The following is a 14883-nucleotide window of genomic DNA, read 5'->3' as shown; positions in this document are numbered from 1 at the left end:
AGAAGTAGTCGCAATGTCTGGACGCGGTAAAGGCGGTAAGGGGCTCGGCAAGGGAGGCGCAAAACGCCATCGCAAGGTGCTGCGCGACAACATCCAGGGCATCACCAAGCCCGCCATCCGCCGCCTCGCTCGCCGCGGCGGTGTGAAGCGCATCTCGGGCCTCATCTACGAGGAGACCCGCGGCGTCCTGAAGGTCTTCCTTGAGAACGTCATCCGCGACGCCGTCACCTACACGGAGCACGCCAAGCGCAAGACCGTCACCGCCATGGACGTGGTCTACGCCCTCAAGCGCCAGGGCCGCACTCTCTACGGCTTCGGAGGCTGAGCGCCCATCTCTCGCACATTAAGCCAACCCAAAGGCTCTTTTCAGAGCCACCCACCTCTTCGAAACTGCTTGCGCCAGTGTTGCCAAACACTTTCTAAATGGAGCACATGTCCTGGGTTATTGCGCGCCAATTCCTCGTGAGCGTGGTGGACGTTTGCTTGTTGAGTTGGCGAATCTTCATCTGCTTCCACATGAATGAAAGAAATCATGATATTCACGACACGTCACATTTAACAAGGCGTAATTCTTGAACGCATTAATACAGTACCCATTTCTGGTATTTTTGCGTGAATAATTTCCAGCTGCAGCCGATTCCGATATTACGTAGAGCATTTGGCGCCACAATCTTACAGCACACTCGTCCTAATTGACGTAGCGTGCCGGAACGCTAATCTCCACCTGTACAGCACAACAGCGAAGTTATTTTTCTCCACCGAGCGCTTGTATTTATCCAAATTGCGTTCATAAAACGCCCGTGTGCCGTATTAGACGAGTTGTGAAACAATCCTTCGTAAGAAACAAAAAAACCCACACTCAAAACACAATATACTGTATTGGGTTTTCTAGTCATCCTTTTTAAAACAAAATCAATGGCCATGGCTGCAATTCACTAATATACATGTTTGGACATTACATTGTGTTATATTCACAAGTCATTTTTGCAGTAAAAACTATATTAAAGTGAACATCGCGTCCGCGTTTCTCATTGGAGGCTGATGGAGAGGGATGGTACTAAAAGAGCCACTCAGCAGCGCCGCGCACTACGATCCTCTGATTTGCATCTCGCCTCCTATAAAAGGAGCTCAACGCGCGACCGACATCCACATTCGCTTCCCGTCTGTTGTGAACTGACCCGAAGCTGCCTACGACGCGTCGACATGCCCGATCCTCCCGCATCAAAGAGCGCTGGGCCGGCTAAGGTTCCTGCTCCCAAGAAGGGCTCCAAGAAGGCTGTGACCAAGGCTACGCGCAAGGATGGCAAGAAGCGACGCCACCGCAGGAAGGAGAGCTACGCCATTTACATCTACAAGGTGATGAAGCAGGTGCACCCCGATACCGGCATCTCGTCCAAGGCAATGAGCATCATGAACTCGTTCGTCAACGACATATTTGAGCGCATCGCTTCCGAGGCGTCCCGCCTGGCGCACTACAACAAACGCTCCACCATCACCTCTCGGGAGATCCAGACCGCAGTGCGACTGCTGCTCCCCGGCGAGCTGGCCAAGCACGCCGTGTCGGAGGGCACCAAGGCCGTCACCAAGTACACAAGCTCCAAGTGAAGCCTCGACTCCACCATTAATTACAAAGGCTCTTTTCAGAGCCACCCACCTCTCCGAACCTGCTATTACCAGTCCTAGCAGGAGTACAAAACGAAACTTCCAACAAAGTCCCGGTTCACGCGGGGACATTGTTCGCTCATTGAAATGGAGAGATCGATCGCATTTTGACCTGTTTCAACGTGAATAAAAGCGATAACAATATTCATGGCACATCATATTCACCAGCAGGCATTTATTGGACTTGTTTGTCCATTGATTTCATCTGCAGCCCATTCAGATATTACATTGGATATTTGGCGCCAAAACCTTGCAATGCAATATATTTAATTCGTGGTTGTATTTTCGGGCAGGAACTAACATTTTGCACGTGTACATATATGTAAAAGTAAGCGCCTAGCATGGATGACTCGTGCAGTATAATTGATGATCATCATCTCAATGCCAAGAGAATAGATATCTATCCCTGTGATCACCTCTTTCCGACATTTTTACGTATTACTGTTTCCAATGAAGTGCAGTTTCTTCACACTTTATTTAGATCATGCAGAGCACTGTAAAGTCGTTTTCGGAAAGGTGTTTGCTTGAGAAAATAACATCCGTTAAAGACATCGACGGCGCTCAAACGGTACTACTGCATCGTGATACGGCATTCTGAAATGATCCAAACTGAACATTTTGTTGATTAAGAAGAGTTGACGACTCGAGATCATTGCACGCTGCCAACCAATCAGCACGCTCCCCGTCTTCGCACGTCACGACTCCGCTGACCAGTGAGCGCGCGCTCTGGGCTACATAAGCCGCCTTCTCCCCGCTTGTGAGAATCTTTGCCCACACCAAGCCATGGCTCGCACCAAGCAGACCGCTCGCAAGTCCACGGGCGGCAAGGCCCCACGCAAGCAACTCGCCACCAAGGCGGCCCGAAAGAGCGCTCCGGCCACGGGCGGCGTCAAGAAGCCTCACCGCTACAGGCCTGGCACCGTCGCTCTGCGCGAGATCCGCCGCTACCAGAAGTCCACCGAGCTGCTCATCCGCAAACTGCCCTTCCAGCGCCTCGTCAGGGAGATCGCGCAGGACTTCAAGACCGACCTGCGCTTCCAGAGCTCCGCTGTCATGGCTCTGCAGGAGGCCAGCGAAGCGTACCTTGTCGCGCTCTTCGAGGACACCAACCTGTGCGCCATCCACGCCAAGCGCGTCACCATCATGCCCAAGGACATTCAGCTCGCCCGCCGCATTCGTGGCGAGCGCGCTTGAACGCCCAGCTCGGCCCTCAAAGCACAACACAAAGGCTCTTTTCAGAGCCACCACTTACGCATGAAAAAGCTTCCATGTGTGTCCTTCAAAGTTCGGGTGCCGGAAACCTTCGTTTGCTGGTCACGGCTCTCACGAGTCGTCAGGCGTAAGCGACAATGAAGTTCATTTTATATACCCCGCCGCTCATTTTTCAACATCACACGTTGGTGTTGTATATAAGCGTTGTGAAACCATGTTTACATAATCTACAACAAAAGGGTTATTTTGGTGAAATATATTAACTATTAAACCCAAAGATATTGGTTGATGTTGTTTCAATCCCGAGCTGATAAGAAGTTCACATTTTGCAAACTAAGAGACTGAATTATTCACGCACATATATTTTTAGGCATTGCCCGAACAGGCGGTTAAAGGAATATATATACACCGTATAGGCACGTGGGCGATCAATCACGAGCTCAAGGCTATCACAATGATTTCTTATAACCAATGAGGTCCCTCAAAATGATGATTATAATCAATAATACATTGATATTTGCGGAATCCGCTTATAAGTTTGACTTGCCAGCACGTGCCCATAAATTAACTCAATAATGCTTAAAACTTGAACCTATTAAGTACGTGTATCGCATTGTTTAATTCCTAAGATACGTGTCCGCATAAAAATATATATGGATAAAAATAATTAAAGTCAACATCGAATCCTCGCGTCCCGGCTTTTCATTGGTGGCTCAAGGAGAGGGCGGGACTCGACCGAGAGGAGCCAATCAGCAGCGGCGCGCTCTACGATCCTCGTCTCCGCTATAAAAGACGCTCCGGTGGTGCGTGTTAACGTCACAAATCGTTCGTACTTTGTCTCTATTGCTTTTTGCATCCTAGGTCCCTTAGCAATGTCTGGACGCGGCAAGACCGGTGGCAAATCTCGCGCCAAGGCAAAGTCCCGCTCTTCCCGCGCCGGCTTGCAGTTCCCCGTGGGTCGCGTTCACAGGCTGCTCCGCAAGGGCAATTACGCCCAGCGGGTCGGCGCTGGAGCACCCGTCTACCTGGCCGCCGTGCTCGAGTACCTTTCTGCCGAGATCCTCGAGCTGGCTGGCAATGCCGCCCGCGACAACAAGAAGACGAGGATCATCCCCCGACACCTGCAGCTCGCCGTGCGAAACGACGAGGAGCTCAACAAGCTCATGGGCGGCGTGACTATCGCCCAGGGCGGTGTGCTGCCCAACATCCAGGCCGTGCTGCTGCCCAAGAAGACCTCTCAGGCAAAGAAGTGAACGCGCCGCCGCCTCTACCACCACAACAACGGCTCTTTTCAGAGCCACCCACTTGCTTGCAAAGAGCTCGGACAGTCGTACACAGGGGTTTTGTTATTAATAAGGACACCGTCGTCGAGTTGCCCTCGTGCCAAATTGCTCGCAATTAAACAAATGCTCTGCTCATTCCAGTTACCCTTTATTATGTCTAATTTAGGAACGGTATTTGAGCAGCATTCCAACATTGCATCAATCATGGAACATGGTTTAGAATAAATTGGGATGCCTATTGGAAGAAAGTATCGTGTTTTTTAAAGAATAAAACTCGCTCTTTTTGAGCGGTCAGATTACATATGAAGAGGAGTCGGAGAATGGTTCAAGCACTTTAAGGGATCTGCGAGCCACCCTCACGCACCACGCAAACACGACATCTCCGCTCTCACGACAACACGCACCAATCACACGCGCGGGAAAGAGCTGGACGGGGGTGTCAGGGGTTAAAGGGCAGTGACGTCACCCGGAGCAGGCGTGCTGGACGCGGATGAGTATTGGGAGCGGAGATTGAGGAGTTAAAAGGGGCTGTGGGACGTGTGCCCGGGGTTGGTCTTGGAACGAGTATTGCTGTGCGTTGGTGAAAACAGGACCCTGCGGGGTGGGCTGGTAGGAACGAATAACCAAAGAATATAAACATAATGTATTATTACACTTGTTTAGCCAGGAAAGCCCCACTGAGACTAAAGGTTTTTGTAGGGTCCTGCCAAGTGTTTGCAGTAGGGGGCGATGTTGCTACACTGAATCGGACGATACGAAGGGAGAGTGTGAGGCCTAGGTCTAGGCTTTAGGCCTAGCTGTAGGCTTTAGGGCGCCGTGAGTTAATTTTTAATTTACCTGTTTTTATAATTTATGTAAAAGCTTTACATTTAAATGTTTCTATTTAAAAGCATCAGGGAATGTAACATTGTTAAACATAACTCCCTTGCACACACGCAGGGGAACAATACGAAGGGAGAGTTTGAGGCGTTCGAGGCTTGAGGCCTAGCTGTAGGCTTTAGGCCGCCGAGAGTTAATTTTTAATTTAAATGTTTTTATTATTCATGTAAAAGCTTTAAATTTAAATGTTTATATTTAAAAGCATCAGGGAATGTAACATTGTTAAACATTAACTCCCTTGCACACACGCAGGGGTACGATACGAAGTCAGACTTTGAGGCCCAGTTCTAGGCTTTAGGCCTAGCTGTAGGCTTTAGGGCGCTGTGAGGTTTTTTTTATTTAATTTCAAAGTTTTAATTAAAAGCTATCTCAGGGAATTATAAGGGAATGTTACACGTGTTTAGCCAGGAAAGTATCACAGAGTCTAAAGGTTTTTGTAGGGTCATGCCAAGTGTTTGCAATAGGGGGCGATGTTGCTACACGGACGGACGGACGGACGATATAATCTATTGTAGGCTGGTCCACTTCGTTGCTACCAGTATAAAGAAGTGCATAAACCATTCTACGACTCCTCTTCACATGCGCGTGGAATGAATGATTCTTGCATTCGTTCTAGATTTGAAGCTTTCGTGACTGCAATGATTCATACTCTTAGGTTTTTTCGGTAAAGTCACGTAGGTAAAACAATAATAATACATAATTTAAATAATATAAATAATAATTTAAATAATAAATCAGGGGGGGGGCAGAGGGGGGGGGCCTTATCTGAATGTGGTTGCCGGGGAGTGGCGTGGGGTGTCGGGGCTAAAAGGGAACAAATGAGCACATCAGCTCAGGGTTGTGGCCAGTGTTAGCTGATAGTAAGCATAAAAGTACTGGTAAACGCTGGGGATGTCAACACTCGGTAAAGTATAATATTACCTGTCAAATAAGATGGTACAAATATGTGTAGTTAAATATTTTTACATGGTTAATAACATATTTCCAATGATTACTCATTCGTGTTACTTAGTGCAGTAAATACGTGTTACTTATTGCAGTAAAAACAACTCATCGCATGAACCATCCTGCGCTCCTAGAATATCAACTCTGTCGGTGCATTAAACGTAAGATTATATATGTTCTTTAAACATTCGACTGCGGAGTCACTTGAGTTGAATTTGAGTGGTGATAATTGTGCACCGTGCCTCGATCTTGTTCAAGGCGCGCGACCCTTCTGCAGTGCGTGAGCTACTCACCTCTTGCCACGTAACATGTTAAACTTTCTATTTAATGTCGGTTAATTTTGAGTAATTTTCTTCAGTTTGTTGTCCATCTGAAAATCCATATATTTATTAATTTCAAAGTTCGATTAAAACGTCCAGTTAAAAGTTCGGTGACAAGGGACGGTTGGCATGGCGCGCAGTCCTCACCATAGCGCGAGAGGAGGAATCGCGAGCGCGCGAGGCAAAACTTAAATAGAAAATATTTCGTTGGAATTAAATATGAGTAGTCTGTTGAAGCATCTTGTCTTGCAAAACATTCGAGTGTGTTTTAAATAGTGTTCATCATTAACACTTTTGAAAAACGACAATCATCATATCTCGCCCTGACCGAACAATGTCTCCCAAATGTTGGTTGTTCACTTGTTTTGAATTATAATTTATATCGTGAGCATTGTCGTATATTGCATAAGTAACGTACATTAAAGAAGTGATCTTCGTGATAATGTATCAACTATATGCATGTAAGTATGAACGTTACGGGAGTAATCGAGCCCAAAGGCAGGCGTGATAAACACAGTGAGTATGTGGTGCCACAGCGACGGGGCCGCTCGGCCGAGCCAGGGAGCCGCCCGGCTTCCACCGCCGCACTGCCCCCCATCACCCCCCCCACATAAACACGCACCCGCACCCACGTAGGGCCTCGTGGTCGGGTCACCTACCCTGAGTTTTCACCCGAGGGCCCCCTAGGGGGGTTACCCCACGGTTTCTCAGGGCCAGGGAATTGGACAGGACCCTTCCCAGGCCAAGTAACACTGCGGCGCCGTGGGCGGATTTGAGATCGCACGACCACGGCGAGCTCAGAGAGCCCCGCAGTTAGAAACGCATACAAACACAAACACGGGTCAGCAAGGCAGATAGCTGGGATCAGGACCCGGGACGACTGATTGGTCGAAAGTTCAAAGGCCGGCGGGATCGCAAAAGAGCGGGAAATCCTAGGCTCAGGATTGGTCGAGAGACCAAGGCGGTCGGGACGGGGGCTCCTAGCCTTTGATGTGAATAGTTTAAAAGAAAACGCAGGGGCAGTAGGGAACTCTCTTCTTCTGCAGTTTGGACACGGGGTCAGCGACGAAGGAGTCATCGGGCGAGCCGCTAGATTGTCTGCAGGACGATCTGAGCGCCGCAAGGTCACCAAGGACTACAGACGGTATCGTGTTGCGCGCCTTACAACACCTCAGAGCGGAGGGTAGGATCCGTAGGAGAGGGTTAGTTCGGGGTAAGGACGAGTAGGAAAGCGGTTTAGCAGAGAGCGCAGCATAGAATAGGGCTACACGGCACCAGAGTGTGGGTTAGAAGCGCCTTGCTGTCCCGCACACACACACGGGTGGCTCGGTTGGTTAGCAAGGGCTAATAAAATCTCGAGCGTAGTAACAAAACCGTGTTGTTGGGTGTTTTTGGAACGTGGTATTAGCGTGCACTGCATTCGCGAGTGTGTGGTCGTTGTACGCATAAAGGCCGTGGTCTCTGTACGATTGTGCGGGTACGGAGGTGTGTGCGTTAACGCCCGGGGAGAGCACTTTTGGTGTGTTGGCGTGACTACGCAGCCGTGTGAGAGGAGAATCGTCCTTGTACGATATTTGTGTTGACGTGCACGCGCGAGTGGGGGAGGGGACGAGTCGTCGTGTCGGCGTGTGCCCCGCTTGCGTGCGCTCGTTACTTGCGTAAGCTCTCGGCGTGCGTAATCGGCGTGCCCAAGGTGCGCGATCGTAACGTGGGCGGCCAGCGCGGCGCAGAGCGGCGCAGGAGTGGGTATCGCGTGTGGAGCTGTATGCGTGTGTGCGCGCACGTTCACGACGTGTGTAACACAGGTGCGCGATCCTAACGTGAGTGGTCAGGGTTGGGTGAGTGCCGTGCAGAGCTGTGTGTGGGTGTGCGCGTGCGTGGTTATCCATGCCTGCTACGCGGACCCGCGGTGGAGGGGAATCCTCGGGTGACGGCTCCCACACCCTGGGTGAGGAGCCTAGCGGCGGTTCGCTTAGCAGCGGGGGGGCGATTGATGATGTTAGTCCGGCCGTTAGTATTATCGAGGGAGGGATCTCGGGGGCTAGCGACCCCCACAAATTGGTGTCAGAAGTGGGATGGACCCCCGCGTTACCTCACGCTAAAATAAGACTGATATTTACCGGCCGGGGGGCCCCTTCGTGGAAGGCATTCGCCCGAAATCTCTTAGGGGCCAAGGAAATTAATGGATGGACGGACGCGCAGGCAGTACGTCAACTTAATATGAATCTTGATGGGCGGGCAGCCGATTTTGTAGAAGCGTTACCCGCGAGCGCACAGACACAGCTAGAGGAGCTGATGCGCCGACTCGATCAGCGTTTTGGCACACGTGACGAGGAGGAAGCAAAATCGGCCTTAGAGGCGCGCCGTCGCCAACCTGGCGAAGATCTCCGTGATTACGCCGAGGATGTGCGCGAGTTAACAAAGATCGCACGCCCGGGGTACGCAACTGAGGTTATTGAGGAACTGGCTGCCGAGAAAATCCAGCGGTACCTGTCTCGCACGGCGTGGTGGCAGCCAGACATGAGCTGCCCACGTCTTCCCTTTAACACCCTTGTCGAGCGCGCACGTAAGTGTGAAAGAATTCACAGCGAACGCGCGCAGCTCCGGGGGCTGGGACGAGAGCGCGCCATTGCGAGCCTGCTCTCGGAAGACGAGGAGGAGGAACAGGAGCTCGCGAGGACGGTAAGGGGCCGGGAAAGAGAACCTCCCGTGTCCCGCGAGACAACCCCGGGTTGGGTAGCTGGGTTACAGACCGGCATGGGAGATATAGCCGGCCAGGTAACCCAGGTGCAATCCTCCGTTGAGACCATCCGATCCGAAATGGGGGACCTAGACTCCGCGGTAGGAGGGCTAACTGGAAGGATAGCCCGACTAGAAGCAGAGTATGAGCAACAGCGCACGGGGGGAGGAGGGAGTGGGCAGAAAGTTCGCCACAGAGCCGCCACTCCTCCCAGGACGTGTTATGTGTGCGACCGTCGAGGGCATCTCATGAGGGACTGCCCTCAGCTCGCCCGTGCGAGGCCGATGCATAGGTCAAACACTAAGCCCCCCCTAGAGAGAGGACCACCGGGGGATGAAATCGACGTGGACCCGACCCAAACCAGCTGTAATAATAATGGCGAGCGAGTGATCCATAAACAGGTTACAACGACAACACCCAAGGGCGCAGGGACCTCGGGCGATTGGCTGCGGGAGCTGGTGGCAGGGATAACGGGAGCCACGTCGCTGGTGGAAGGCCAGGTGGACGGGCAGCGCACCCGGATCCTGTTGGACACGGGCGCCGTGGCCTCTCTCATGAGCGCCGCGCACTGCAGCATGCTCGGGGTGGACGTGGGCTGCCTGCAGGCCCCGGATCGCGCGCTGCACACGGCAAGCGGAGCCGGGATGGGGTTGCTGGGGAAGGTCTCCCTCGAGGTCCGTCTAGGAAACCAGGTGTGCACACAGGAATTCTACGTTTCGAGTGTGTTGTGCCACGAGTGCATTGCAGGAACGGACCTCCTGGAAAAGTTGGGACTTAACGTACAGCCCCGGCAACGATGCGCTACGGTGGAGGGCAGCGGGGAGCGGATTCCGTTCCTAGGACAGGAGCCGAATCGCCCACGCTTCACACCCGTGGCCGCTACGCTGGTGTCGGCCGTCACCATCGGGCCTCTCGCCGAGATGCTGGTGCCAGTGGCAACCCTCTCCACCGACCCAACCCACCGACCATCGGGCGAGGTAATGCTGACTCCTCACCCGGAGTTGGCATCGCGATACGGGGTGGTAGGGTCAGCCACACTGGTAAACGCAGATGGGGGCCGGCTGTTTATACGTGTGTTTAACCCACACAGTACCCCGGCAATGATACGACGACGCACCCCGGTAGCCACCGTACACCCCCTGCACGCTCGCCACTCGAACGACTCGGTGTTCGCACTCTGGGCGGAGGACCCTGGCCGCCCCGAGGACAGCCAGGATCTGGCCTGGCGGGTCGGCCCGACCCCCCGAGCCGAGATTGTTCCCCTGCAGGATGCGTTACATGTGCCTTGGGCAGCCTTACCTAAGGGGGAGGCCGATCAGCTGCGCGGGTTATTGCGGGAGTACGCCGACGTGTTCAGTGAGCACGATTCGGACGTGGGCCGGACCGACCTGGTCAAGCACCAAATTGACACAGGTGCAGCCCGACCCATCAAACTCCCCGCATACCGAGTGGGCGCGCCTGAACGGACCCAGATCAAAGAGGCAGTCACGGATATGCTACGCGATAACATAATCCAGCCCTCCGCGAGCCCTTGGTCTGCCCCGGTGGTACTGGTAACGAAAAAGGACGGATCGACTCGGTTCTGCGTTGATTACCGAAAATTGAACGCAGTCACCCTCGGCGACGCTTTTCCCATCCCACGCATCGACGACACCTTCGACAGTCTCGCAGGAGCGCGGTATTTTTCCACCCTCGATCTGGCGTCCGGTTACTGGCAGGTGGAGATGACGGAGGAGGATCGGCCAAAAACAGCATTCACCACCCCGATGGGCCTGTTTGAGTTTCGAGTGTTGCCGTTCGGACTCACTAACGCGCCCGCGACGTTCCAGCGGTTGATGGAGTTGGTGATGCGGGGCTTGCAGTGGGAACAGTGCCTGATTTACCTGGACGACGTAATAGTGTTCAGTAGGTCGCTGTCCGAACACTGGTCCAGGCTGCGGGAAGTATTCCAGCGACTGCGAGCAGCCCATCTCAAGCTCAAGCCACGTAAGTGTTACATTGCGCAACGCGAGGTGGGGTACCTCGGACACCGAGTCAGCGAGGCAGGGGTGAGCACCGATCCCGAGAAGGTGCGTGCCGTAGTGGATTGGCCGCGGCCGAGGAACCTGACGGAGATCAGGTCATTCTTGGGACTCGCCACTTATTACCGTCGATTTGTAAAGGGATTCAGTGAGATTGCACGCCCCCTCACCCAACTCACCTCCCCTAAGAACCCCTATCAGTGGTCGGAGGCCTGCCAGACGGCTTTCACCACACTCAAAGACCACCTCACCCACACCCCCACCTTGGCTTTCCCAGATTTCACCACCGATTTTATTTTGGACACTGACGCCTGCAGCAGTGGGCTGGGCGCGGTGCTGTCGCAAGTGCAGGGTGGGACGGAGCGGGTCATCGCATACGCCAGTCGGACCCTGAGCGGGGCCGAACTGAACTATTGTGTAACCCGTCAGGAACTGTATGCTGTAATTTTCGCGTGTAAACAGTTCCGACCGTACTTGTACGGCAGGAAATGTCGTGTGCGCACCGATCATTATGCACTGCAGTTCCTCCTTACATTCAAGGAACCGCGGGGGCAGATGGCTCGATGGCTGGCGCAGCTGCAGGAGTACAACCTGCAGATCGAGTACCGAGCGGGGCGAACACACGCGAACGCGGACGCCTTGTCAAGACGGCCCGCGGTGCGCGCTGAGACGAGGGAGGGAGACGCCTGCCCGTGCTTCACGGGGGGACGCTGCCGCCAGGCAGCAGAACCCAAGGAGTGCGCGGAAACTAAACTCCCCCCCCCGAGAGAGAGTGCAGTGTGCGCCGCAGGAACCCCTGCAGAAGGAGCCCGGGGACAGACGGATCATCCCACCCCAACCGGGCGGATCCAAGAGGATGTCGGCTGCGCCTTCCCGGGCTTGGACGACGAGCAGCTGCGACAAACCCAGCAGCGGGATCCGGATCTGGCGGCGGTGGAGGCGGCACTGCGAGAGAGGAAGGATGCACTACCAGGGCCCTGGAGCGGTTTGTATGCCCGGTTGTGTGTAGAAAACGGGGTGGTGAGGGAACTGGCCGACGCTGGGCAGCCGGGGTGCATCTGCGTTCCCGCCCATGTGCGGCCCCAACTACTACGACTGGTACACGACCACCCGCTCGGGGGCCATGATGGGGAACGGCGCACCCGGGAGACTCTGCGTCGCCAGTATCTCTGGCCTAAATTAGCGCAAGATGTGGCCGCCTGGGTGCAGGGCTGCCGGGCCTGTCAGCAGTGTGGGCAAAAGCCGGCGAGGTACCAGGTACCCCTGAGGCCGTTCCGAGTCAGTCGGACGAATCAGTTGGTCGGAATCGACCTGCAGGGGCCCTTTCCACGATCCCACCGGGGCAACCGATATATTCTTGTAGCGGTGGAGTACTTCACCCGCTACCCCGTGGCGGTGGCTATCCCGGATAAAACAGCCCTCGTAGTGGCCCGGGCCTTCGTGGAAAACTACGTACTTAAGTGCGGGATCCCCGAACGAGTCATTACCGACCAGGGTAGTGAATTCGAGGCCGAACTATTCCAGGCGCTGTGCCGAGAGTTCGGGATCCAGAAGGACCGAACCACGGCATATCACCCCCAGGCGAACGGGATGGTAGAGAGGATGAACCAGACTCTGGCCGGGAAGCTTAAACGCATGGCGGCCGCGAATCAACAGGACTGGGACGAACACCTCCCCTATGCCCTGTTCGCCTACACCACCGCCGTTCACACATCTACAGGACAGACCCCGTTCCTAATGATGTTTGGTCGCGAGTCTCGCCTGCCCGCAGATCTGCTGTTCGGTGTCCCTCCGCCGCAACGGGAGGAAGGGAGCCACCCCATGGAGCACTTGCTGGAGACCCTGCGAGAGGCCAGGGGCCGAGCCTACCCGCACGGAGAGGCCGCGCACCAGCGGCAAGAGCAGGGCGCCCGACCCCGTATGGAGCCCCCCTTCTACACTGCGGGCTCCGAGGTGTGGCTGTACACTCCCCGCGTCGGTGCCGGACAGGTGGGGAAGCTGACCACCTACTGGCGAGGACCCTGGATTGTGAGACGGCAGATCTCACCATGGACGGTGCTGATTCAGGGAGGAGAGAGGGGCCGGGAGATGGTGGTCAACATCCGCCGACTGAAGCCGTGGCGAGCAGCCCCCGAGGGGGGGAGCCCCGCCGTCCAAGTACCCCGAAACCCCGGGGTCCCCCCACCCCCCGTGCCCGGGGGCCTCGCGCAGTATATGGGCCCCACGGAGCCCCGGGCTCCGAGGGGCCCCGGGCGGGGCCGGGGGCGACGAGGACGGCGACCCTTAAACCCCACCGCCTCTGAGTTTGTCCCCCAGCCCGCAGGTGCCGGAGACCGAGGGGAGCCGTTGGAATGGAGGAGGAGACCACCGCCGGAGCCCCAGGAGACGGAGCCGCCACCCCCGAGGCCAGCCACAAGGGCCGGGCGAATCCCGCGGACCCCGCGGCGATACCTCGTGGGGGCAACCCAGGCGAGGTGCTCCAGTCAACCCGGGACGGGGACTGGCACCCCGGGGGGCTATGTGGTGCCACAGCGACGGGGCCGCTCGGCCGAGCCAGGGAGCCGCCCGGCTTCCACCGCCGCACTGCCCCCCATCACCCCCCCCACATAAACACGCACCCGCACCCACGTAGGGCCTCGTGGTCGGGTCACCTACCCTGAGTTTTCACCCGAGGGCCCCCTAGGGGGGTTACCCCACGGTTTCTCAGGGCCAGGGAATTGGACAGGACCCTTCCCAGGCCAAGTAACACTGCGGCGCCGTGGGCGGATTTGAGATCGCACGACCACGGCGAGCTCAGAGAGCCCCGCAGTTAGAAACGCATACAAACACAAACACGGGTCAGCAAGGCAGATAGCTGGGATCAGGACCCGGGACGACTGATTGGTCGAAAGTTCAAAGGCCGGCGGGATCGCAAAAGAGCGGGAAATCCTAGGCTCAGGATTGGTCGAGAGACCAAGGCGGTCGGGACGGGGGCTCCTAGCCTTTGATGTGAATAGTTTAAAAGAAAACGCAGGGGCAGTAGGGAACTCTCTTCTTCTGCAGTTTGGACACGGGGTCAGCGACGAAGGAGTCATCGGGCGAGCCGCTAGATTGTCTGCAGGACGATCTGAGCGCCGCAAGGTCACCAAGGACTACAGACGGTATCGTGTTGCGCGCCTTACAACACCTCAGAGCGGAGGGTAGGATCCGTAGGAGAGGGTTAGTTCGGGGTAAGGACGAGTAGGAAAGCGGTTTAGCAGAGAGCGCAGCATAGAATAGGGCTACACGGCACCAGAGTGTGGGTTAGAAGCGCCTTGCTGTCCCGCACACACACACGGGTGGCTCGGTTGGTTAGCAAGGGCTAATAAAATCTCGAGCGTAGTAACAAAACCGTGTTGTTGGGTGTTTTTGGAACGTGGTATTAGCGTGCACTGCATTCGCGAGTGTGTGGTCGTTGTACGCATAAAGGCCGTGGTCTCTGTACGATTGTGCGGGTACGGAGGTGTGTGCGTTAACGCCCGGGGAGAGCACTTTTGGTGTGTTGGCGTGACTACGCAGCCGTGTGAGAGGAGAATCGTCCTTGTACGATATTTGTGTTGACGTGCACGCGCGAGTGGGGGAGGGGACGAGTCGTCGTGTCGGCGTGTGCCCCGCTTGCGTGCGCTCGTTACTTGCGTAAGCTCTCGGCTTGCGTAATCGGCGTGCCCAAGGTGCGCGATCGTAACGTGGGCGGCCAGCGCGGCGCAGAGCGGCGCAGGAGTGGGTATCGCGTGTGGAGCTGTATGCGTGTGTGCGCGCACGTTCACGACGTGTGTAACACAGGTGCGCGATCCTAACGTGAG

The 14883-nt window shown here is 55.3% G+C and overlaps 3 protein-coding genes across 3 annotated transcripts; all 3 read left to right on the top strand.

Annotated features, from left to right (window-relative positions):
• The first annotated feature begins 13 nt into the window (after window positions 1-13).
• LOC144950477 (histone H2A-like) lies at window positions 14-4127 on the top strand. The gene is made up of 2 exons (XM_078880610.1): window positions 14-35; window positions 3745-4127. The coding sequence occupies exons 1-2, from the start codon at window positions 14-16 to the stop codon at window positions 4125-4127; spliced, it is 405 nt and encodes a 134-aa protein (XP_078736736.1).
• LOC144950485 (histone H2B type 3-B) lies at window positions 1204-1605 on the top strand. Its single transcript, XM_078880623.1, has one exon. The coding sequence runs from the start codon at window positions 1204-1206 to the stop codon at window positions 1603-1605; it is 402 nt and encodes a 133-aa protein (XP_078736749.1).
• LOC144950469 (histone H3) lies at window positions 2446-2856 on the top strand. The gene has a single exon (XM_078880597.1). It carries the CDS (start codon window positions 2446-2448, stop codon window positions 2854-2856), a length of 411 nt encoding a protein of 136 aa, XP_078736723.1.
• Window positions 4128-14883: the final 10756 nt, after the last annotated feature.

This window comes from Lampetra fluviatilis, chromosome 3 (assembly GCF_964198595.1).
Source record: "Lampetra fluviatilis chromosome 3, kcLamFluv1.1, whole genome shotgun sequence".
Lineage (NCBI taxonomy): Eukaryota > Metazoa > Chordata > Hyperoartia > Petromyzontiformes > Petromyzontidae > Lampetra > Lampetra fluviatilis.
The sequence above is the reverse complement of the archived record's forward strand: the minus strand, read 5'-3'. Positions and strand labels throughout refer to the sequence as shown.